This window comes from Cupressus sempervirens, chromosome 9 (genome assembly GCF_028749045.1).
Source record: "Cupressus sempervirens isolate cs-2001-9-10 chromosome 9, ASM2874904v1, whole genome shotgun sequence".
Classification (NCBI taxonomy): Eukaryota; Viridiplantae; Streptophyta; class Pinopsida; order Cupressales; family Cupressaceae; genus Cupressus; species Cupressus sempervirens.
In genome coordinates, this window is record NC_143126.1 from 87,015,180 (window position 1) to 87,043,100 (window position 27,921).

A 27,921-nucleotide genomic window follows, 5' to 3' on the forward strand; every position below is an offset into this window, starting at 1 on the left:
ATCAAATGATATGACACTCTACTAGAAATAACATATGTCTAGCTAACTAAGCCTGTAACATTAGTGGTAACATAACAACTGATATGACTCTTTCACATACATTCATAACATTCTCAGTTACAACATATGTTGGGGCTAACACATAGAGCAACTAAACCACTTAAATTTTTTTGGAGCAACCAAGGTAATCTAACAATAGTTTGGAATGCAGTAAGAACAAAATTTATTGTTTGGCTGGTGATAAATGTGTGTGAAACAACATGAAAATAATGGAACCTTGAAGTGAAAATAAAGTCTTCAATGTTCCTATTGTTGACTTGGGTTTTGGTTGAGCTCCTATTGTGCTCAAATCTATGTCTCAACATGTTATTTAAAAGCCTAGAGTTCGTAGAAGACGACATTCGATTCTTGAACGAGACAAAAACATAATTGATAGATCCAAACCAATCCCTTTTCACTTGGAGGTTTCCTTTCATTGTGGCATTTATTGCTATGTGATTGTAACAATATATTAAAAACACATTTCATCTATGCTTATTCTATTTGGTATTCCAATTCTAGAAATGTGTAGTGAAACAAAGGAAGTGTGTATTTTGATTTTGAATTCTTGGTGAACCAAACATAACCAAATTCTGAAAACAGTAATCTAGATTTCAAATTCTAGAACTCCAAATCCATAATTTCAAATTCTAATTCCCCAAATTATTTTCCAGCAACCAAACGAGCTCTTAGATTAATGCTAGCAAAGGACATGGCATTGGAATTTTAACACTTGTGGGAGTAACTCAATCATTTGGGGAACACCTTATGAATTCAGTTGGGTACCACTAGTTGGTGTTGATGGGTTTACCATGCGTCTCAGGGCTCATAATTGCATATGTGGCCTCTATCAACCCTTAACTACTTCTTGCCATTGGTGGTGTAATATGGGTAGTCTATATCCATGTGTCGAAAGGCACATAGCTTCCAATATGACATAGTGGTCATTTCTCTCTTGTTATGATGACAAATCTCATTTAGCTATGGTTCCACTTTGTTAGATTTATGCTTATTTTGAGGTGTTTTGGCATTATCTTGATATCAAAATCATCTTAATTTGTATAAAAAAAGTTGGCTCTATCGACATCAAATAAACACATCTAACAAGTAGTTCCACAAATAAATAACCCTCTACTACAACTCTGATGAACACTACTACACATGCTTAAGTAATTTTATTACTATACTATCATAAGTTCTTATGAAAGTACAAATTCCAAATCATTCAAATGTACCCACTTTTTATTATCAACCTTTTGAAATTCTATTCTATTTTTTTTCAACATTAATATAATATATTAGAAGTTTTCCTCTATTAGAAAAATTATCTTATGAAATGAACGTTTACACCCCTACTAAAATAAGGCAACGTCTATACAGCCACGAAAATGCACTTTCGTACGAAGGAGAGGACTTGGTTGATTTTTTAAAAAGTTAGAAAAAAACAATGTAAAGAAAGTGCATTTTCGTGGCTGTTTAGCCACGGGCCTAAAATAATAGGCCATTAATGTAAATATCATGTCTTCAAATCAGAGTGTGAAGAGGATAACTTAAAATAGCATAAAATACTGAATTGGGCCCACAACACAATGAATAAGTGAAAATGGACATCATAGCAAGGCGTGAGTCGCTCCAACGGCTCCAACGGCTACTTTACTTCTTAGACGTTGGATCATTATTTTTTTGTTTTTCTGGATGAATTAAAATCCATTTGAATTTGAAAAGAATTCTTGAAATTGTTTTTGATCCCTGCGATTGAATTTGTACCTTCTCTATTCAGAATATGCTACACGTGTGAGTGACTTAAAAAATTTGCTCTCAGAGACGATGGCTTTTAGCAGCAAATCTTTTCAGGTAAGCGTCCTTGCAATTCCAATTATTTTCATTTAGCTGATCATGCATTGTTTTTTCTTGGTTTATTTGAGGGATCATTGTGTTTTCAGGAGAACATTTCGTCCATGTACAAGAAAAGCATGCTTCCCTTCTCCTTCAGGAAAATGGAAGAAGAGACAACAGAGCAAAGATGTGCAAAACAGCAATCCGAGAATCTAAAATGGCAGCAGGATATGTTTCACAAGATCTTGAAGATGTCTGGACTACACAGTGAAGGTATTATATCAGAGAAGGAGCTGAGTGCTGCTAGATCTGAGTTGTTGGATATCCTTACTGCCTCCCCTGAAGATGGAGAGTGGCCTGCAATTACCAGAGACAAGTTACTATTTCTACAGGTCAGATCAAGAATTTTAGTTGCCTTTTGAATGGCTTGCATTAGATCAAACATTTCCTAGGGATATTTTCTAGTATATTTTTTAGCAGTGCATGCCATGTTTTTTTTCTTTAGGGTTTTGGCGCAGAGATAGAAACATGTCAGTCTTTGTATTTCTAGATTTATTTATTATTTATTAGAAAAACTTTTGTTAAATTCTCACTCTGTTTTCTCAGAAAGAAAAAACCCTGTCTTAGGATCTGTCTGCGAGGGTTTTACTTCGACACCACAATCCCTTTATTTGAGACAAATCTCTGTACTTTGAAAAAAATGAAACAATCCATTTTAACGAGCATAAAGCTTTTGTACTAGCTACGATTTTGTTATTGCCCAATGACCCCATGCGAAGGCCTCTCATCGTTTTTTCAGCGGGTGCCGCTGATTAAATTTTGGGGCCTTCTGCAGCAAAATGATGCATCGGATATGGATTTTTCAGAACCATTGACTCAAAAATGACATAAGCAAATGGATATTTGGTTGCGGTGATTTGCTATTGTTAAAAACTGCTTATAATGTTTGTACGCAGTCTAATTTAAATGGGAAAATAATGTAATAAAACTGCAATATACCTGCTAGTTGATGACCAAGCGAATGCCCATTGCCAGTAACTCCCTCCTCCTGTTTCTGTGCACATGTAAAACTCCTCCCCAAGATATAACCGCTTTATTTCTCCTGTTTAAGTGATCATGTAGCCTTACTAGAAAGTTTCTGATGCGGCAAACTTTCGCCCTACATGGGACTCCTTTTGGAGAAAAAATGTATGAATACTTTTTTCAATCAGCTTTTAGACTTGCGTAAATTGCAGTTTCAAAATCAAGTTTCTTGGGAAATTGTAGTGACGCTCTTATCCATGGAACTCTGATCCTTGGTTCGATATTGCTGACTCTGCCTATTACAGGAATATGTTTCTTGTGGTAGGTAACCTATGAATATGTCTCGCTGGTTCTACCTGTGGCAGGCAGAAAGTGGGGTTTTTAGAGTACAGGCTGAAATTTCTGAGAAGGTAAAGAAAGTTTAGGATTATCTTGCAAGGGCTAGATTGAATTTTTTTGCCATTGCTGTTGCAAGGGCTAGATTGATTTCTTTTGTCATTGCTGTTGCAAGGGCTAGATAATTTTTTTTTGTCATTGCTGGAATTTATTACAGTAGAGAAGTGAAATATCACTAAATGATCTTTCGGGTTTGCAAGATCTCTTGTATAATAAATTTTATTTTATTTACTAACATCAAACCATTCAATCTCCTCATCATGAAAGTAGACACTGTGATTCTTTCTGGTTAAGGTTTTGCAGCTTTTACAGTTGAGCATGTCTGACAAGATCATTTGGGGTCTAAAAATAAGAATATGTTTCCTATTACAGGAATATGTTTCTTGTAGTATGTAACCTAGGAATACTTTTCACTGGTTCTACCTGTGTCAGGCAGAAAAAGGGGTTTTAGAGTACAGGCTAAAATTTCTGAGAAGGTAAAGAAAGTTTAGGATTATCTTGCACGGGTTTGATAGAAAATTTCAGAGAAATTGCTGGAATTCATTAGTGTAGAGAAGTGAAATATCACAAAATGAGCTTTGGGGTTTGGGAGATATCTTGTATACTAAATTTGATTTTATTTACTAACATCAAACCATTCAATGTCCTCATCATGAAAGGTAACACTGTTATTCTTTCTGGCTAAGGTTTTGCAGCTTTTACAATTGAGCATGTCTGACATGACCAATTGGGGTGTAAAAATAGGAGCTTGTGTTTGATGTTTCTTATGTGTGTATAAATAGGTGATGATCCCATCCATGGAACTTTGATCTTAGGATTCCTCTATCGCTGACTCTATGTATTATAGGAAATTGGAACATGTTTCTTGTAGCAACTCTACTATCTACGAATATGTTTCACTGGTTTGCCGCAGGCAGAAAATGAGGTTTTAGAGTATACGCTAGAATTTATGAGAAGGCGCTGCAAAGAAAGTTTAGGATTACCTTGGAGCTTGTGTTTGATGTGTCTTATCATTATGTGTGTAAAAATAGTTGGTGCTCCCAACTGTGGAACTTTGATCTTAAGATTCCTATTTAGCTAACTCTACATTTTAAAGGAATATGTTTCTTGGAGTAAACTAGGATCATGTTTCACTGGTTATACCTGTGGCAGGCAGAACGTGAGGTTTTAGAGTAGAAGGCAAAATTTCTGAGAAGTTGCTGCAACAAAGTTTAGGATTACCTGGGACGGGCTCAATAGAACGTTTCAGAGTAACTGCTAGAATTCATTAGTGTAGAGAAGTGAAAAATCAATATTTGGTCTTTGGGGTTTGTAAGATCTTTTGAGTGACATCAAACCATTCAATGTCCTCGTCATAGACACTGATTCTTTCTGGCTAAGATTTCTGAGCATGTCTGTTAAGACCATTTGGGGTGTACAAATAGAAGCTTGTGTTGACGTGTCTTGTTGTCAGCCAAGAACATTGCAATAAATTTCTTCAATATCATGAATATCATCCTTTTCTTGTGACAGATTCTTATTATGTTTCAGACTTTTCCTATGAAATTGTTTTTCAAAAAAAAATCTGGTTATGGCTAGAAAAAGTAACATCACTTGCTAAGTACTATCTTTCTGGATTTCCTGATGTGGGCTATCTAGCAGAAAATGATTTGCAGATTCTTTACTTTTTCTTTCTCTGTGGTGATCCTTATACAAACCTTTTTACTTCTTAAGTACGTCTCTTTTGGATCATGGAGCAGGAACTGTTTTACTCCAAATGTATTTCGGAAGAAGATTACCATCTTTCAAAGAAGCCTCTTCTGCTTCGTCTAGCAGTACAAGGGGCACAGATTGACTCCAGTGATGTATTATTGGGAGGCTACTCCATACCCTATGCCCCATTTTCTGTTAGCACTGAGCCTGATGATGCCTTGCCAGCATTGCCAGAACCCTTGAACAAGCAAGAAACAGAGTGGTCAGTGGTGGAGTTCAAAGAGAGCCAAAGCATGTTGAAGGATGTGCCAGCCCAGAGCACAGATCATCACAGCAAACAAAAGTCACCTATGAAACAGATCATAAATGCAATGTCTCGCCTCAGCTTAACACCTCACAAGGCAAAAATGTCGAAGGACAAGCAACAATATATAACTGTTCCAGAGTCTCTAGATCTTCTAAGTCCGAAGGATAGCTGTTCTGCAAGGAACACTTATAAATTGCCAATGAAAGAGGGTTACAAAGGGCAGGATATGTATATAAACCCCACTGAATCATTCAGTGAAAATCCTTTTTGGCATGTAGCTGGGTTTATTGATGCTCCTGAAGAAGCAGTGAAAAGAACTTCAGAAGAATCATCTCTTCTAGAGCATGCAGGTCATAAAAAAGGGGCCACTAAAGCCAAAGTTAAGAAGGCTTTTAATCAGCTACTACTTAGAGCTAATAAAGACCAACCTAAAGAAAACCAAACAGAAGCTTCACACTCATTTCATATCAGTGGCTCCGACTCCGATAATGACGAGCAAAGGTTGAATCCAGTGAAGAAAACATGGGGATTAGATCTGTTCAAGTCTCCAAAGAAGACTGACAGTACAGGAGAAATGACACACCTCCCCCTTATTGGTAAAAGTTCAGAGAATTCTGTACCGCATTCCAATTTGTTAGTGAAACCTTTTGGAAAAGGGACGATTGGAAAAGGGACGAAGACAAGCAAAAACAAGAAAAAGAAACGTTCAAATGGTGGAGCAACAGACTCATCTATTGACAAGGTACTAATCAAGCCTGTTTCTGATTTTGATGCTAAAGTATTTTTTTAGGAATGTGAACACGTGCTGATGTTGTTTATCTCAGGTTTTGGGTGAAAACATAAAGAATGAACTGTCCCGTATACGTGCTGAGATGGGCACTACAAATCCTAGCCCAAATTTTACGTAAGTACTTCATTTTGGATGTTGTTCTTTATTTAGGTACATTTATATAAACAATCGATAGAACTCCTATGCAATATATAAAATGAATCTAATTTCTGAAAAACTTCAAGCTTTGGGTAAATTTCGAAATCATATTCCATACCATAAATACTTATTTTGGGTTCTTTATTAACTGTAATACTTTCTACAAGCCCTACAAATTTGTAACAAATTGCTTCAAAGTAGGACTGGTTAAGTGTTAATAGACTAACAATATAAAATTTTCAGCCTCGTGACTTCTTTGAAGAAGCAAACTGCAACTTACTGATTGTTTCTTTTATTTTGCTTTAACAGGAATGAACAGATTGAGGCCATTGCAACACGCTTGCCTGTTGACAAAAATGAACTAACAAAGTTTTTCCCCAAGTAAGTTATCATGATCTCTTCCTCAAATTTCTATGATGTACTAGAAGATTGAAAAAAAATACAGAGATCTAACTGATTTTTTCGTGTTCAGGTCTTGGTGTGATCGGTATGGTGATGTTGTATTGGATGTGGTCAAGGAGGAGTTCCAATCTCATGTTGGGGGAATGGAGAATATGCGCAGAACTGATGAAGAGGGGTTTAACAATACTACTAGAAAAGTGCGTTTAGACGATCGGGACTTGAATTCTCCACTTATCAACAAATCTAGAAGACAAACTCTCAAGAGTATTTCAAGTGATACTGTGAATGGATGCTTCAATATGCAAGACGAGAACTCCCAGCCCAACACCTCAGCCTTCAATTGCCAACAATCGAAGTCACCTTTCTCAATTCATTCTCCAATGTCTAAACCATCCTCTCGTTCAAGCAAAGCACCTCGTCCTCCAGCCAAATCACCTCCTCCTTTAAACCATATTGATCATCGTGATTCTCCATCATCACCATTCTTCCACCTAGATTCTTAGAACCATCTTCACTCCAGTCCTTGGAAAACCAGTTGAAGTAGAGATTTTAAGTCTGTTTCTTTGGAAGGATCCCTCAGTCGTGTACTTCCATTTCGCCATTATGTATGCTGAGCTGTTTTCCTCGTCTTATGAAAGGCTACGAATGCTGATCATTATTTTTTAATTCATTGTGGTGCTTCAGAGTTTTCTGTTGCATCTGAATTTAATAAAAGCACCAGCAGCAAGTTATCAGAATGTACTCTTCTGGCTTGGTAGTGGTAGAAATATAACATGTTTACGCTTTGGCACTCTGTTTTCCTTGAAGATGTTCATGTTGGAAAATTCGTTGCTGAACGCCTTCTCATTTTGTTGGGTATAGTTTTAGATTGTTTCATAACTACCTTATATATACTTTTATATATATAAAATGCCACGAGTCATGGAAGCACCTATTTTAATTCAAATCTTATGATTTTTTGTGTGGGTTAGGATTTGAATTAAAATAGGTCTCTAGAGAACGATGACTCACCGCATTATATATATAAAAGTTAGTAGCAGCCGCGCACCATAGAAATTTTTTTTGAAGATTTTGGATGATAGTAATTTTTTTCTATTTTTTTAAATTTTAAATTTTAAAAAAAATTATTCTAATTTTTTTTAATAAAAAACAGTTTTTAAATTTTTTTAATATTATAGATGTGGTTGCAATTAGGCTTAATGTTTAGAGTGCAATTATTAGTTCTATTTTTGTAAGGTTAGTGTCGAAGTATTCTTTTAGATATTTTAAACATAGTGTATATGTAGTACTTTAGTTGCATAATTTGAGCACCACTAGTTTTCTTCAATTTAGTAAAATGTTATTAATTTATTCAACTTTGAATTATGTGTACCTTTAATTTATATGTTGTATGGTTAGAGTTAGGAACATGGTTATAGATAGGGACACAAATAGACTTAATGAAAAGATTCCTCATTAGAAGTAGGGTTATAATTAGATTTAGCACTAGATTTAGATTAATATTAAAGTGGTAAATAGTATTATTATGTTTACAACTATAATTAAATTTTATAATGGTTAGGGTTATAATTATGATTTTGTGTTAGGATTAGGGTTAGTATTAAATTGTAGTTAATTTGGGTTCATATTAAGGTATACATGCATATGGTTAAGGTTATAACATAAGATTTATTAGAAATAATTATTTTTGTCTTAAGTTACAAGTTTAAATAAATTATACCCTTGATTTTCTCTGCATCTGGACTGAAAATCTTAAAAACTTTTTTATAAGCTAGAAAAGAGGGATCTTTCCCCTTAAAATTTTAGTTATAAAGCAGAAAACATTGATATTGCATATTCCCTTACTACAAGAGAAAAGAATGAATGAGAGAAACATGAAGAAAAGAGATGGAAGTTGACAAAAAAAATTGGAGGTAGGAAAAGCAGGAAATGAAGATCTTAGTCAAAGTCCAGGGCTTCATGAGTTAGACAATGTGCAAGGCATTGATTTTAGGACATTCTAAATCCTCCCCAACCCTTGATTTTACGCACATGATGATCCAACACTTCCAGTCTAGACTTTTGGCACGTGGTTTCTAGAGCTTCTCTCATGCATAACTCTCTCCTTTCTTAATCAATTCTTTGGCAACAGGAAGGAGCCTTGATCATCACAATTATATCAGTGTAGGTAGCATCACTTCCCATCAAACATGATTAATGGCTTCCTTTCTGCCCAAGATAAAATACATACGATGCCTCTTTTGGGGAACTGTTGGTTGAATCCAATCCATAAAAGCACCCATTCTAACTTTACCATTGCTGTATATCATGAATATGTAAATACCCAAATATCAATCAACAAACACACAACTGGTATTATGAAAATCAGTTCATTTTTTTTGTATTTCTACATTCACAATCCACTTCATAATTATAAGCATTAATGGCATTGGGGGTCATTTCAAGCCAATCAGCAAACACTGTTATGATAAAAATCAGGTTTCTGCCAAATCTATTTGAATATGCATAATGTATTAATTCTGATTTCAAGTTGATTCTAAAGGCCCTCTCATCCGTATATCCAAAGTAATTAAAAACAAAACTTTTAAACAGGTCACAATCAAACTTTCAATTAAATCTGGAATATTTATCATTTGGATCAGCATATTTAAAAGCATTTGAAATCATAATTTTGTTTGCCTCTAAACATTCCTAGTAATCTCTATCTATCGCTACCATAGCAAACCAAAAAAAAAAAATCAACTCATGTTGATAACATATATCATTGTAAAAAATAGCGCGTTGGAGGAATACAAGATGGGTGAAGATAAAACACAGAAGAAGAGAATCGTGATTAATAATCTTCCACCAACATTGCACTCATCGATGAAACAAATGACCTTCCATTACAACCATTTTAGTTGGACTCTTTAAATTCTAGTTGGATTTTTTGAATTCTACCGAAACTGTCATAGTATACGAAGAGTTGTAACAGTCATCTAGTCTTTTTCTTTACATGGCATATTCTTTGGTATATTCCTATGCTGGGATTTGCTGCTGCCATTGTATATGCCTTTCGGACTCCTTGAATTCTTCAATGCCAAATGGCATTTCATATTTTTATTTTATTTTTAATATTTAATTCGTTTATACAGATTATTCATTGGAATATTTTTGTGCTGGGAATTGTTTCTCCCATTGTATATGCCTCTCAGCATAATTAAGGATTCCCAATCTAAACCTACCTACTCAATTAATACAATGAGCTACCCTGATTTTTTCATAAGAATCAATTGGGAATAATTATTTCGTTTACAATTGAATATATTGCCATTTTGTGAAAATTTCAGTTAGATAAAATAATGGGAAGACAGCTTTTACTGAATTGCAATATTTCTATATTCTTATTTCACTTGTTTGGCTTCCATTTCAATACTCTTATATCATTTTATAAGATCACAATTGGCATATGGCGATCCACTTATTACGTTCTAAAGAAAGGTTAAGGAAAGTTGTGATGCAATAATAATGAAGTGTGTATTTCTCTGTTAAGTTTGAGTGGTAACTTCATCTCTAGTCACACATTCGCTCCTTAAAATAAGTATTTCCTTACAAATCAGTTCTCTTGGCCCTACAATTGATCCAATCAACCCCGAAGAGCATGGGAATGATCCTTTAATTCAAGCAATCAAACTTAAATTCGTATCAAGCCAAGAAACTCATTAGTCGTGTAAATAGACACCATCTTAGTATATTCAAGTATTTTGAAGGCGACAACAAATATAAATTCTTACACACGATTTCTATTGGGACAGGCTAATCTCCAACAAAATGTAATAAAGACAAAGTAAAGTCAATTTTTTTCTTCTGAGATTCACAAAAATGTAGTGATTTTTTTTCAAATTTTTTGTTGTTATTGACTACAAACTATGTAGATCATGAAGATTAAATACTGAAATTTTTGGAAAAATCCTAACTGTACAGTTTGTAGGGAGGATAGCCACATCCATTTCTATTAGATCAATACTTTCTTAATTCAAACGTACATAGTATTGGGCAATTTTGGCATGTGAGATTGGCTTAAAAGCTACTATGATCAAACTCGTAGGGCTTAAGATTCATCTCTCTTATTTTCTTTGACAACTAAAACTCTTAGGACATTCATAAAACCAAAGCAATACATTTTTTGACATGAGCAAAATAACATCAAACTCTAAATTTATGATTTCCCTTATTTAACTATCACATTTTTTTTTGTTATATTATTAATTCTTCTATTTTTATCTAGGTTATGCAAATGCCAAAAATATGACAATCTATTGATGGCCATATGATACAAATTAAAATTACACTTGTAGCCTTCTTGTCCCTCTTGTTGTATGGCTTGATGACTCCATCTCTAACCTTATTGCTTGATTTGTGTACTTAGGAGTTTTCTTGATAAGATCTTTGATCTCTCTTTAAATCATGACTATTTAGTGAATATGTCAACTTAGCTCCATTATAATAAAACATAACTATCATCATTATGTGTTGGTTCCATTCCCAACATTACCAATCACTATGGTACAAACTTGCACAAGTGCACAAGGGTCATATCGCCTATCACAAACAATGATGTCTATATTGAGCACATGCCATATATACACTAAGAACTAGCTAATACACATCACAAAGACACAAGCTAACTAGCTCTAACATACATCAAATACATAATGAGTAACTCTAACCCACATCACATACACAATGAGTTGCTCCAACATACATCACATAAATAATAGTGATTGACTTATATGAGCATCATAGAGATATAGTGATTGACTCATATAGGCATCTTCAATACATTAGTGACTATCTCATAAAGGCATCACAAAGACAATAGTAATTGGCTCAAGTAGGAACCACAACAACATACTAACTAGATTATTCACAAATGGTTTCTAACTCCTATCCATAGTGTATCTTAGATAGAAAAAGGAATGTTGACAACTTGGCACATTGTGCACTATGTTGTGGGTCTCATTCCTGTCCTTGGTCTTCTTCACCAATGTTTGATTCTAAAGATGATTGGGTGTATCTCATAGTACATTGAGGGTTTGTCCTCACCTCAATAGTGTAAAGTATACCATTTGATAGCATGAAAGAGAGTTTAATGCATCTCATATTATACCATGGGTCTATCCTCATTTCTAAGGCTTTCCGTAAGTAGTGAACCAACCTCACCTAGTGCATTCCAACTTCAAACTCCTATAGGCTATTGACAACACATTTGTCTAGCTAGGAAATAATAACTTCCAACATATAACTCATGGCGATCTCAACAATATTACAATTTATCTTATTCATAATCCTTGGTAACAATTGGCATTGACACTAATGTAGGAGCATCCTAGGTTGCACTACTATCCTTCATGTTTTCAGTTTTGACCTTGCTGTTGAAACTATGTTTTGCTGAAACTGTGTTTTCTAGTTTCTGGGTTCCTATTTCAGATTATGTAACTAATTTTCCATAATGAATGAGAGGCTGCACATTTCAAGGGTTGAAGAGGGCCTAGAGTACTTGCTTGTGTCAAAGGCACACATCCTAATTCCTCATAAGTTGGGAGATATGGAAATTCTCCCAGAGTATCAATTTCTGGTAGTTTTCTATGCTTGACTTTTAGGATGGATGCGCACTTATCCTTAGTGAATCAGCCTTTGCACACTTAAGTGGTTGCAGAGGACCTAAAATACTACCCACAGTTCAAAGTGCAAATTCTAATTCAATCAGAGCTAAGAGATATCATGATTTTGCTCAGACATCAATTTCTAGACATTTAATTGCTGATGCAAGCCGACTTGTGGGTCTTCAAGTATTTAATTTTAGTTTTTAGCATTCTGGGATGACTTGTGGCTTAAATTAGTATAAGTAGGGATCTTGGGTAGAGTCTTAATCATTAAGTTTGGTAGAGGAGTCTTAGGTGGAGCATAGGGAAGTCTTAGGTGGAGCAGCTTGGAGGTAGAAGTTCATATTTGACTCTGGAGGTCTGTTCTTCTTTGAAAGATGTATTCTTCTTTGTAATGGCCGTAACCTGGAATGCCGTACAACTGGGCATGTTGGATGTAAACTTCTAAATTTGAATATATGATATATTTTCTCTCTAGATCTAAATCTCACTCCTCTTGTTCATTTTCTGATATGTGTTTATTTGTTGGTTTCTAGATCACCTCATTTTTGGGGTACACCCGGATTAGCTCTACATCAGTCACCCCCATGCTATAGGTGACTGATAATTAACCTTCGTAATATAATAATTATCTCTAGTTATTGTTACCCACATTAAAAGGTAACTACCTATGTAATTGTTACTATTTCAAGTATCAAATATCCTCAAATAGTCTTCTACGACCTCTTTGAACCTAGTGAATGTTGACTAATCAAAATAACACATTAGTAAATCTAGGCACCCACCATTGACACAGTCCAATGACAACCACCAACTAACTGGTATTGTATCATATCCTTGATAGCTGATAGTGACTTCACTCAACTAGATGAACACCAATTGATCCCTTGCACTAGCCTAGACATAGATCATTCATAAAGTCTAATAACTACTTGAAACTACATACATATCACAGTGCCCCACACTTGTAATGATAACAAAATTCATAATACACATGAAATAAACACGTATAATAAATCTAAATTGTTTATGGAAGGGTCCTAACCATCAATACCATCTTTTTCATTATGATTTTGTTTATCTTTAAAAGAAACTCAGAAAGGAAAAATAACAAGAGTTAATTACGAGAACTTGTTAGAGACTAATTAGGCAATAATTTTACCATCAAAAGTTGAGAGAGAAGCCAAATGATTTAAAGTAGGTTCCAATGATCCTAATTGAATTAAAGTATCTTCTCATAAGAGGTAAAGAAGCTTGTAATGAATATACCATGTGACATACACCAATCTTTGTTGGAGGTTTGCATATCTAATGTTAGGGCATATTTAGAAATCTACTAAAATAAAGACACATTTCTTAGCACCTTGACTTTCTAATTTAAGTCTTATAGTTAACTTCGAGGTTTACAACTTGTTTCCAAATCTTTTTAAGATGCCTTGTACCATTCTTGGTGCTTATCTTCTAATTTCTAGCCTGGAGATCCTTGAAAACAAGGATAAACATAGACTGTCATTTTTTTCAGGATAAGATGCAACACGCAACATACACACAAATATTGCAATGGAAGACTAACACAAAACCAATTGCCAAATATCCTCAAGTGTCACTACTTATTAACACGTTCAATTACCACTACATGAATTAAGAAACTATTGTTCATTTCAAGATACAAGTTAGCATTTGTTACAATATTCAATTTAAAGCCAAAGTATAAGTTAAATTTTGATTACCACAATGAAAACCCCCTGGGTGATTTCCAAAAATACAAGCCCAATCTGATCTATTTTGATTTAGGAAGATGTGGGACTCAAAAATGTATCCAAAACCACAATTTGAATATTTAGAAAGTCCACATAGACATCTACTGTTTGTTGTATGACATAATAGTTAGGAGACTTGTATGAGTTGGGACTGGCTTCCATATGAGTATTCTTTATGAGATGGGAGATTCTCTTTCTAGGCTCATGTAAGAAAACAAAAGCTTGTACGAGACTTTGTTAAGATGTACAAGAGAATGCATGTCTTGTATTATGAATTGTCGAGTCATATGAGAGAATGCCTCTCTATACAACATCAAGATAAAAACACTCCTAAATGGAATATATGCAAGAAAATGAAACTTCTACATTTGGGAGCACTAGATTCATGTAGATCAAGGAGTGATCACTTTAGAAAACATAAATAAATCTAAAAGTCTAATCAAGCTAAAATACATATCACATCTAAGATCTAACTCAAGCATATCAAATCACCATGAAAAGAAAGTACATAAGCAATATCACAATGAAGGGAATGCAAAACCATAAGATGCATCATCTAAAAATGATATTAAATCATCAAACAAAACATAAATCACAAGGAAACATACACTAGACAACTAGTGAATCCAAGTGAAATGTCAAGCTTTAGTTTCAAACTAGACTTAGACTGTCTATGTACATTGATCCCTAGTATAAGTAGCTATGCCTCCCAACCACATGGTACCCATAGGCCCACTCATGCTATGCTAGTGGAGATAGTGATCCAACTACAAATACAAAGTATAGTCATCCAAGGCTAACACTCACACCAAATAGAACATGAAGCCAAAACCATGATCATGAGACAATGCAGTACAACAGGTTAGCTATGTAGGGACTCTAGTGGATTGTAATTCACTTGGCATCATGAAGCCAAAGTTGTATGTGGTGTAAAACTCAACTCCTTTGGGAGGTCATCACTTTGTCCTCTTGTACAATCTTCCATAGAAGACTAGTAACCATACATACACCATGCCCTCATACTGGATTCCTTAGGATGCTCGATAACTATACAAGTGTTTACTTATCTTATCATAAGTTTTGTTACCCATTTATTAGTTTAGTTATCACTTGTTTAAACCTCTTCACCTTATATTGTTGACCATTTCTAGACCTGGGTACATGAGAGAAGCCACTCCACACATCTACCCTACATACCCATGCTCATCGCATGATGATTTTCTATAGGAAATGCAATTTCCCAACCCAATCCCAAAATGAATCATTTGTCAACTGACCTATAGTTGAGAGCTTGGGTCTCACAAGATCCTAACATATGCATGAACACGTGTTCATATGTGGGCACAACCAACTTAATCATAAAACCAATGCAAGAGTTGGATGGAAAATGCTAAGGAACAAGAAGTACAAAGATACTCAACCAAGCATATAGTTGGAAGTATGTATTTGATAGGAATCCCAATGCACTCAAAGTAACACATGGTTAGATTGGAGACCTAACAATATACATTCCAAATCCTTGAACAAAACATAGGCCAAGAAATACTCAAGAAATCTGGGTGGCATACAAAATGAGGCGATATAAAAATTGCTCAAAATTTAAAGTTGTCAAAAAATGACAAAATCAAAAATCCATTTCCCAATCTCAAATAAAGTTTGAGCTACAAGCCTGCATGCAAATTTTAGTAGCATACTTCTATCCAAACTTATAATTTTAATTCATAAAACCTAATTATATTCATACTTGTCCAACTGGGTGGAATTAAAGCTTGCAAATAGAGTGGAATACTTATTCTCAACCTCCAACCAATTAGTAGACACAAACATAAGCTATAATGGAGACAAAATGAAACAAGGAAGCCCTACCTTGCAACCAAGAGAGAAAAATGGGAATTATAATAATAAAATAAAATGATTGTCAAATTTGATGAAATGTTCAACAATTTGCTACGAATCCAATGAGATCACTCTCGTGACAATGCTCTGAGCCAATCTCCCACAACGAGCAAATCACGAAATTATCACAAAGGGGTTTGAGCAATTTCTCCAAAATCTCTATAAAAAGAAAGTGCATAATCCATTTTAAAAGTTCTAACATTTTATTATAAGCACTTTTTATAAGTAACTCATAAAATGAAATATTAAAAGACTCAATAACTTAATTAACCATTTTCCAAAATTAAATTAGGCAATTCCAATTGCTTGGAATTCAACTACAACAAATTAGCTGGTAAAATAAAATAAATTATAATCAATATAAAATTTCCCTCAAACAATTATATTGCATTGAACTAAAATTTTATGTGACCACAACAGATTCCTAAATGCACAAACACATTCATGGGTCTAAACACATATGCAAAATGAATTTGGATTTTACCAATTAATTGGAAGGTTTATTAATTTATTCAAAACATATACATTTCCCATACAAGGATGACATTGACTTAGTGTGAATGGCTTAATCACTAGATCTTTGTGTCATTGTCGCAGATATAGGTCCTATATAGTAAACTAACGACATCAAGGGTATATGCACAAAGAAAAGAGCATGAAATTGTGTAATAAGTATTTAATTAAATTCATTAAAATAGTTCATTTAAATCATTCATTTGCATCATAGTACGAGTCCACTGCAAGAACAATACAAATATTTATAGCCCAATCTCATTAATAACAAATCCAATAATATCCTTCATATAACCATAACAAAAAATCCATGTCCAAATACAAAATAAACACACATCATTATAAGGCATCACTTAACATCACTAGCATCATCATGGAGATATGATCAAACATCTATCAGCTATGACACTGGAAAACAAAATAATCGTAAGATCATCGAAGCATCTCAAATAAAAATATATAGGAATACATCAAAGTATCTCTTGAATGAAGATAAGCCATGGAATAAAATTAAAACACAAGAGCACAACATCCTCTCCCACTAGGCATAGGATTACTCTAAGAAGCCTGCAGAAAGATAAGGGTACAAATCTCTCAACCATGTAGCATCCTCCCAAGTAGTTGAGGTCTTATCACTCAAGTCCCATTGGACCCTTACCTGCTTAATATCTCAAAATTTGAGGGTCAACCTTGTTAGATTGTGGTGACTGATCAGGAAAGTACTGTACATACTTCATAAATAGTGGGGTTCGGGGCATCGCCCCAATTTTTTTTTTTTTTTGGCAGTAGCCGACATATTATGGCCGACATATGGCCGACATGTTATAACCCTAAAGCGGTTTAATACTTGTATAAAAGGGCTTAGGGTTGGGTATTTTTCATAATGTTGTGATGCGAAATTGGTTCTTGCGGCGGTATTGAGCTATAAGGGATTACAGATTGTAATCAGGTTGTAACCACTGGATTGTAATAAGATCAGACTTGCTGTTTGGTGGACGTAGCCCAGGGATTGGGTGAACCACGTTAAATCTTGGTGCCTTGTGTTCATTTTTGTGTGTTCTATTATTTTCTGTTATTGGTTATATTTGCATGTAGTTTTTATTTCTGTCCGTGGTTTATCCTAACAAACCTCTAATGTTGAAGAATGTAGATGGGCTCTAAAGAAAGATTCTCATCCTCTACCTATAAAACATCCCAATCAATTACATGGGTCACATTGGGAATATATTGTCTCAAATTAGGAACATGAACAACATCACGGATTAATGATAGGCTAGGTGGAGATGCTAGGTGATTAAAAAAACATGACCAATCTTCTCTAAGATCTCAAAAGGTCTAATGAAATGTGGTGCTAACTTAGATCCTTTCCCATAATGGATACGACTCTTTTGCGAAAACACTCTAGAAAACACTTGGTCACTAACATAAAAGCGACGATCCAATCTATGGGCATTTGTATACTTCTTTTGTCAAACTTGGGCAATAACCAAATTCTCTCTAATATGAACAAACTAATGCTCCATATCCTCAAGCATCTTAGGAGCCAAAACTACCCAGTCCTCCAATCAAACACAACTCAAAGGAATATGACATGGGCTATCATATAAGGCCTAAAAATATGATATTCCAAGAGAACTATGGTACCCATTGTTATAAGAAACTCAAAATAGTCCTCTCACCTCGCTTGCTGGTTCATCACATATATATGAAGCTTGTCATCCATAACCTGGTTCACCTGCTTAGTTTGTCCATCTACCTCTAGGTGATATGCTAAATCAAAATTGAGCTAATCACCCAAAGCTTGTTGAAGAGACATCAATAGTACTAAGGTAAACACTGGGTCTTTATCCAAAATTATCCTACAAGGGATCTCGTACAACTGACAATATCCTCCAAGAAAACATGAGCCACCAAAGTAGCTATGTAAGATGTTCTCATGGGTGAAAAGTGTGCTACCTTAACAACTTGTCCACTGTCACCATAATAAGATCGTGATGACATAGGAAACCCTATGATAAAATCTCTAGACGTAATGCTCCACTTCCACTCTAGAATGGAATGTAGTTACAAAAGACCCACAAGATGTTGATTCTATGCCTCCACTCTCTAGCACTCAAGACATCGAGCAAAAAATAAAATAAAAATCTTGCCTCATACTTGCTAAAAAGTATAACTATCTATGATTGACATGCATCTAAGTATGACTATCACCTATAATGATGTGCCCCAAATAATTCACCTTTTACTAGAAGAACTCACACCTTCCCAAGTAGTCAAACAATTGTTGGTCATGTAAACACTACAAACCCTGGCACAAATGGACCTTGTATTCCTCTACAATTTTAAATAGATTAGTATGTCATCCATAAATACAAGATCAAACTCATGAGCACTGATGACACATTGGTCAACCCAAAGGGTACAACTGTGAACTCATAATTCCCATAGCACGTGGGAAAATATGTCCAAATAATATCAACCTCATGAATCTAAAACTAATGGTATCCCAACTTAAGATCAATTTGTGAGAACACACACACACATACTCTCTCTCTCTCTCTCTCTCTCTCTCTCTCTCTCTCTCTCTCTCTCTTCATCGAGTCAAGAAAGTCATTAATCCTTAATGAGGGATATCGATTCTTCACCGTTGCCTTATTCAATTGCCAGTAGTCAATGTGCAAACACAAGGATCTATCCTTCTTCTTTATGAAGATGAGTAGTTATACACCCCACAGGGATACATTAGGATAAATATGGCCCTTGGCCAATAATTCCTCAAGCTACAATCTAAGCTCACTCAACTCCTAAGTAGTCATGCAGTATGGTGCTCGAGAAATAGGCTTTACTCTCAGAATGAGATCAATACAAAAATTAATGTCGTGCTATGACATCATACCTGGGTAAAAGCATAAACTTGTGTAACCTTTTGTAAAGAAATAGGATATTAAAATTTGATAGTTCAACATTAATGACAAATAAAATGGTATTTGTGTTTAGAATTTGGAGATGATGTCAATTGATGAAATGTGTAGAATTGGATGAATTTTATGCCTATAATTTTTATAATTTTTTTGAGTAAGAATTTATTCATTTTCTTTTATTTTGAAGTCCCTTTTTTAACTATAAAAGATATAGGGTGTAGTTCCTGTCAAACAAGTATTTGCAAATCATCTTTTTTTGTTCTGATTTGAAAATATCTTATCAATGACACGTATAGCTAGGGAACAAAAAAAGAAATAAGTATTTTTGATGTATTTTTTCTTTGTTATACGTACTCAAGCTTGACCTTATCAAAATTGAACAATTTTTTCCTCCTGTCAAAACTTCCTTATCAAATCGACACCTTCTTGAAAAAAAATTACATATTCGTGAAGAGGAATCTCTCCTCTAGAGATAAATATCATTAAATTTTTTTTTGATATGATTTACTATTTTTTTTTCCTTTTTTGAGGGAGGATCTTTTGAAATGTTGAAATATTGCCTTATAATATTTTGAAATTATAACATATTATAACTAATCAAAACACTCAAAATTTTATATAATGATGATATTGAATCTAAGATCTATAAAAGGGTATTTTTAGTTTTTGAAAAAAATTGAGTTTTGACAAAGAAATGAAATTTGACCAAAACAAGTTTTGGTATCCTAAACGGTGACACAAATCTGTGCTTTTACCCACCTAATATCTCATCATGAAATACACTTGCATACTCATGAAAGAGTGGGTGATCGTTAAGTGATACCTCTTGACTCTCAAACTTAATGAGGTCATTGATTGAGACTACAAACATCTGATAGTCATCTCATACACTTTGTTTCAGCTACTTAGCTAACATCAACTGAAGTGATGCTAGTCTTTGGACCCTTACAAGCTCAACTTTCTCACTTATGTTGACACATTGTACCAAATTACATTGACAATTAATATTTACCTGATGGGAATATAACTAATCCATACTGAACATGATGTCTTGAGATCCCAAGGGCAGGATACAAAGATCAAATGTGGTGGTAAAGGTGCCCAAATCCAACACACAACTAATGATTAAGGAATCCACAACCACTTTGGCTCTTATGGCTAACTCTACTACCACTTATCTACCTATCATATTTCCACTAGCCCACATTGCTATACAAGGGATGGAGAAATAAAAGAATCTAATGCACTAGAATCAAATAGTACAATAGTAGAGAAATCATGTAACATATCTATAGTCTCAAGTATGATACCTTGGTGCTCAGCCTAATTCTTTTCAACTACCACAAATACTCTATGAGATCTATTTGCATTCCTAGCCGTAGGATCTGACATGAATGCACCCCTTCTTTGTCCTAATGACATCTTCTAAGGATATCCTACTGACTTAGTCCAAGCTAGCCACAAGAGGAGAATGCTCCACCACCATAACCATAACTACCTCCTCCTTGAGGAGCACTAGTCTATTGTGCACTCCCTCTCTTCAAATCTTGTTGCCTACTTTGAGTTGGGTGACTCTATTGTGACTATATACCTTTGTGAAAGTCATGTACCTTCCTACTTGAGGTACCTAAACCCTGACCGCTTTGCTGACTCTAAGAGAAGCATTGATCACCATGCCAACTGCATCCACCTCTCAAAGGTTTTAAATGGGTACGAGTCCATCTAATAGACTACATCTGTGAAGGAGGTTCTACCAATCCTATAGTTCATGTATTATGACTCTGAGTCCCCATTCTACTTCTATAAACTTTTGCGACATTGCTCTCAACAATCCTTTCCTTCCTAATGGTTAAAGAAAGTGTACTCGACTAATGCATACATACCTCTCCAATATGGAGTCCTTAAGACCATGAACAAAATGCTGAGTGAGGAGTACCTTATCATGGTTATAGCTCAAGTACTATCTCAACTCAAAAAACCTTATCTCATACTGGTCCACCAACATGTTTCTCTGCTTGATCTAATGAAACTCATCGGCTTGTCCCTCTTTGTACTAATAAGATAAAAACTTCTTTGAATCTCTCCACAAAGATCTCCCACGTGAGATTTGTCAATCCAATTTAGAGCTTCCGCTCTTTAATGTTCCACCAAATGGATGCATGGTCTAATAGGTGTGTCACTACATAATAGGCTCTCAGTTTCTCACATGAGAATGCATAGCAAAGTAATACACCATATCCAAAAACCAAGTCTAAACATTCCTATCACCTCCCTTACCATCATAGTAAGGTGGTTGAGACTAATGAAGGTTTTTCATCATGTCAACATGGATAGCATCCACATCGTCACAGTCTCTGCCTCTTCTGTGACACCCTCTTTCACCAGGTGGTGTGCAAGAATGCTTATGCTCATACACACACTTCTCTCTCTCCTCCTCATGCTCAAACATGTGAGACTTTGCACATTGCAATCCCTCTACATGTGAACCACCATGTTGAGAACCCTCAACTTGAGGTCCTAATCAGCTATAAGATTCTAAAGAAAAGGTACCAAGGCCTCAACTCTACCCTAAATGTTCCCCTTCCTCTCCCCTTATTCTAGATGTTCTTCCTTATGATAGTCTTCCTTTCTGGCATTCTATTGAGTATTCCTTCAACCAAGACCACTAGGTTTAGGTGCACAAGGCATCCTTCAATGAGACAATAATACATGAGTTGGAATCTCATGAAAGTGTACAAGAAATAAAGCCACAAATTATTATGTAAAATATCTAGACATATGAAAATCAATATCCAAAATCATAGTAGGAGCATAATACAAAGATCCTAATGTTAAAACATGGGCTCTAATACCAGATGTAATTCCTCACTCAGAGATCCTTGGAAACAAGGATAAACATAGGCTAACATATTTTGTAGGATAAGATGCAACAAGCAACATCCACACAAAAATTGCAATGAAAGACTAAAATTAAACCAACTACCAAAGATTCCCAAGCATCAGTACTTACTAAAGGGTTCAATTAGCACTACATAAATTAAGAAAACATTGTTCATTCCAAGATGCAACTTAATGTTTGTTACAATATTCATTTTAGACCCAAAGTACAAGTTCCTAGATGATTAATCAACAAGTTAATTTCAGTTACCACAATGAAAGTACCAAGGGTAATTTCCCAAAATACACATCCAATCTGATCTATTTTGATTTAAGAAGATGCAGGACCCAAAAGGGTATCAAAAACTATAATTCAAATTTCTAGAAAGTCCACGTAGCAACCTACTATTTGTCATCCAAAAAAATAGTCAGGAAGTTCATATGATTAGATTTTTCTCCCACATGAGTATTCTCTACGAGTCAACTAATTCTCCTTCTAGGCTCATGCAAGGCAAAAAAAATATTAGACAAGACTTTGCTAAGTCGTATGAAAGAATGCATTTCTTGTATGATTAATTGTTGATTCGTATGAGAGAATGCCTCTCCATAGGACATCAAGATGAAAGCACTCGTAAATGGATAAAATATGCAAGAAAATGGCAAAACCTATACACCCGAGAGTAATAGATCCATGTAGATCAACAAATGATCACACAACATAATATAAATGGATCTAAAAGTCTAATCAATGTAAAACATAGGTCACATCTAAGATTGAACTCAAGCATATAACATCATCATGAAAAAAAAGTACATAAGAAACATCGCAATGAGGGAAATGTAAAACCATAAGATGCATCATCTAAACATGATATCAAAGCATCAAGAAAAGCATAAATCACAAGGAAACATACACTAGACAAGCAATAAAGTCAAGTGAAACACCAAGCTTTGATCTTGAACTGGAAGTAGAATGTCTTTGTACATCAATCCCTACTAGTGGTATAGGTAGCTACACCTCCCAACCACGTGATACCCATAAGCCCACTCACACTATGCTAATAGAGATAGTTATCCGACCACAAACACAAAGAACATCCATCCAAGGCTAACACTCACCAAATAGAACATGAGGCCAAAATCATGATCATGAAACAATGCAGTACAATAAACCATTAGTTAGACACTCTATGAGACAACTATGTGTATACCTAAAAACCTGACCTATTAGGAGTAAGCGTAAACAAGTAAAAATTAGTTGTATATTTATATCAAAGATTCAAAGTAAATCAAAATACAACTAATTCTATAATTGAGTTTTAAAACTTAATGCAACTAAAAAGAAAGAGTCCTCATGCAACCTCATAACAGCTCAAAAAGTGTGCCCTCAAGAGGCCTTGTTGGTGTGCTCAATAGTGAGGGATGTGGATGTGCTCTCCTCAAACACAACTATGGATGAATCCATTTAAATCATTTAAATGAATGCAAGAATTCATATATAAAAACTATGCTAAAACATATGTGGACTACCTTCAAGAAATGGCTATGAGTAAGCCAACCTCAAAAGGATTCCAAGATTGTGAGTGTGGAGATGATATGCAATGAAATAAAATAACAATAGTATGCTACCATGAAACTATGCAAAATATAGAAATTCAAATAATGCAAACAACTACCAAGGGTCAGCTCTAAGCATGAAAATTTCTAAAAACTCTAACACTATGCTAGCATGATAACAACACAAATGGAGGAGATGAAAAATGCTTGAGACAAGGGCTTTATTTATAGGCTTGAGAAAGGCCTTAAGAAGGTGGCATCTATGTGACATCCACATAGGTGCCACAAGGGAGACACATGGGCTTAGGGGACAAGCCATGCAAAGGTCAACATAAGTCTTTTTTGTGATTAAGATGGCTCAAGGTGTGCTCACACATGTGTGAGAAACCTTGCAAAAAGGAAAGGGGGACAAATGTGTAAGAGTGTAAGAGGATTTTTGGAGGAATTAATGAAAGGGGGGCTTTCTTGGGTTTTGAGTTACTCAAACATGTGCGAGAAAACATTTAGGGACTAAAAAGTGTTTAGGAGGGTATTTAGGATAATAAAATGGGATTAACTAGTGGGTAGGCTTAGAAGGATGAGAGTGATGGGTGGTAGACTAGGTTTTAGGTGGGATTCAGATTAAATTAAACAAGATTTAATTTAATCATAGAATTATAGAATTTAATAAAGTGGAGGGAATTAAATAAATTGAAATTTATTTAAAAGGGGATTTATGGAGCACTATGTATTAAATAAATTTAATACATTAGAGGGGAGTATTTAAATTAAATTTAAATACATTAGGGAAGTGAATTTATTTAATTAAATAAGTAGAGGAACATGAAAAATATAATAAATAAATAATTATAGTGTCAAGGGCAAATACTAAATCAATTAATATAGTGTTTAGGACAATTTTAAGTGTCTACACTATGTAGGAACTCTAGTGGAGTGTAAGTCACTTGATATCAAGAAGTCCATGTTGTATGTGGTGTGAAACTCAACTCCCTCCAGTGGTATCACACCATTCCCTAGTACTATCTTTCATAGAAGATTGGTAACCGTACAAATACCACACCCTCATACTGGCTCCCTCGGGATGCTAGATAATTGTATAAGTGTTTACTTATCATAGGTTTTGTTACCCATTTATTAGTTTAAGTTACCACTTTTTTGAATCTCTTCACATTACCTTGTTGACCACTTATGGGTATGGGTACATGAGAGAATCCACTCCACACATCTACCCTACATATCCATGGCCATCACATGATGAGTGCTTGTAAGCAATTTAAATTCCCAACCCAACTCCAAATGAATCATATCTCAACCAACATATATTCAAAAGTTTAGGCCTCATATAATCATGTCATATGCATGCACACGTGCTCATGTATAGGCACAACCAACTTAATGACTATAATCATAAAACCAATGCAAGGATTGGATGAGAAATGCCAAGGAATAACAAGCACAAAAATACACAACTGGGCATATTGTTGGGAGAATGGATTCAACATGAATCCCAATGTACACAAAGTAAAACCATTGATGGACTAGAAACCTATAACATACATTCCGAATAATTGACTAGAACATGTGCCAAGATGAACTAGAAACCTATAACATACATTCTGAATCATTGACCAAAACATGTGCGAAGAAATGCCTGAGAAATCTGGGTGACACACAAAATTAGGTGATATAAAAATTGCTCAAAATAAAAGTTGTAAACAATTGATGAAATCAAAAACCCATTTCCCAAATGGGATCAAACACCCAATTTCAAATAAAATTTGAGCTACAAGCTCACACACAAATTTTAGCAGCATATTTCTACCAAAACTTATAATTTTAACACATAAACCTAATTATATTCATACACACCCAACTTGGTTGAATTGAAGCTTGTAAATGGAGGGGAAAACTAGTTCTCAATCTCCAACCAATTAGCAATCACAAATAGAAGCTAAAACATAGATAAATTGAATAAATAGGAAGGCCCTACCTTGCAACAAAGAGGGAAAAACAAGAATAGAAATAATTAAATAAATTGTTTGCCGAAATTGATGAGACATTCGATAGATAGAGATCTTCCTGCTACAAATCTAACAAGATCTCTCTTGCGATGATCCGTAGAGCCAATCTCCCACAAGGAGCAAATCAAGAAATTCTCACAAATAGATTTGAGCAATTTTTCTCCAAAAGCTCTTAAAAAAAAGCACATAATCCATTTTAAAGTTTCAATATTTTATTATAATATTTTTATCCAAGCAATTCATAAAATAAAATATTAAAAAACTTAATAACTTACTTAACCATTTTCCCAAAACAAATTAGGTAATTCCAATAGCTTGGAATTCAACTATGACAAATTAGCTCATAAATTAAATGTTACGATCAACCACTGATAAAAATAATTGTTATACACAAATATAACCAATGTCAAAAAATAATAAATCACGTGAAAGACAATATGAGACACAAAGATTTAATGTGGTTCACCCAATCCATGGGCTAAGTCCACCAACAAGAAGTCCAATATTATTATTATCCAGTGATTACAATATGCAATCCATTACAACTCAATACCGCCGCAAGAAGTTACAATCTCATCATATATTATGAAATCCCTAACCCTAAGCCATTTTATACAAGTTTTTACTACTTACAAAATTAGGGCTAGAATAAGTTGTTCAATAGAAAAAATAGTACCTGATGCTTTTTAAAATAGTGAGTGATTTTTGGCTTTAGGGGTGCTGCCCTTGAAAACCCCCATGAGGGTGTTACCCCTCAATCCCACCCTATAATGTGATAGGGAGCGCACCTGGGGCGCTACCCTAGAACCCCACAAGGGGCGTTGCCTTCTGGCTTTGTAGAAATAATCTAGGGGGAAGCTGCACCAAATGAACCTTAGAGTTTGTTAGGCTCCACATCACAACATTAAAATGAATTTAAATCAATGTAAAATTTCCCTCAAACAATTAACTCACATTGAATTAATATTTTTCATGACCACTACAAATTCCTAATTGCACAGGTACGTTCACGAGTCTAAACATATATGCATTATAAAATTGGATTTTATCAATTAACTAGAGGGTTTATTATTATTTATAAAATAGATATATCATCCATACATGGATGAAAATGGCTTAGTGTGAATGACCCAATCACTAACTCCATGTGCCACTACCACAGATATATGTCATGTACAATAAACAAACAACATCAAGTGTGTGTGTGTGTGTGTATATATATATATATATATATATATATATATATATATATATACATATACATACAAAAAAACATACATACATACATACATACAAATGCTAAAGCAATAAGTGCATGAAATCACATGATAAAACATTTATTTAAATTCATTTGCATCATAGTATGAGTCCACTACAAGAATGATATAAATATCTACATCTCAAGCACATTAACAATAATTGAACAATATCCATAATATAACCATAAATAGAATCCATGTCCGAATACAAAATGTCACATTACTAGCATCATTATACATATATGATTAATATGGAACAATATAATATCTATCATCTATCAACTATGATACTAATAAACAAAATAATGATAAGATCATTGGAGCATCTAAATTGCAAATATATAGGAATACACCAAAGTATCTCTCGAAATCAAAATAAGCCAAGGTACATAATACAAACAAGGGAGACATTACATATCTTCCTTATAATTTGACATAATTCGTAGTACCTTGCATTTTAGTAAATTAAAATTTCTAATCCATTTAAAAGTTTTCATAGGCTAAATAAAACCATTTTGACCCTTAGTCTAATTTTTTAAAATTATTTGCAAGTTGACAACTAATACATAACAACAAAATCTAAAATTTATTTCCATAGTTTATTAACAAATAATATCTATATTACCATACATACATACATACATACATACATATATATATTCATTAGGAAGGTGAGTGAATTCTTCATAATGACAAGAGGAAGAGAAAAGGGATGCCATGGTAGGCCCTAATAACCCTATGCATCTACAAGGTCTAGCGTATCCATTGGAGGGTCTTGACTATTTTTACCATCTCAATCTTTATCATATTATTAATATCTTTTTGTTTGAGGGTTTTGAAATCTCGAGT

At 34.4% G+C, this 27,921-nt stretch overlaps 1 protein-coding gene across 1 annotated transcript; it reads left to right on the plus strand.

Moving 5' to 3' along the window:
- Window positions 1-1,724: 1,724 nt before the first annotated feature.
- Window positions 1,725-7,360, plus strand: LOC149537742 (uncharacterized). The gene is made up of 6 exons (XM_089799122.1): window positions 1,725-1,893; window positions 1,983-2,267; window positions 5,034-6,035; window positions 6,118-6,197; window positions 6,531-6,602; window positions 6,694-7,360. Exons 1-6 carry the CDS (start codon window positions 1,867-1,869, stop codon window positions 7,124-7,126), a joined length of 1,899 nt encoding a protein of 632 aa, XP_089655248.1. The 5' UTR covers window positions 1,725-1,866; the 3' UTR covers window positions 7,127-7,360.
- The last annotated feature ends 20,561 nt before the right edge of the window (window positions 7,361-27,921 follow it).

Excerpts from the sequence above, each read along its gene's own strand:
- LOC149537742 (XM_089799122.1), top strand. The coding sequence starts at position 1,867 with ATGGCTTTTAGCAGCAAATCTTTTCAG. Across the intron at positions 6,198-6,530 it reads AATCCTAGCCCAAATTTTAC|GAATGAACAGATTGAGGCCA; the intron begins GTAAGTACTTCA and ends TTGCTTTAACAG. Across the intron at positions 6,603-6,693 it reads CTAACAAAGTTTTTCCCCAA|GTCTTGGTGTGATCGGTATG; the intron begins GTAAGTTATCAT and ends TTTCGTGTTCAG.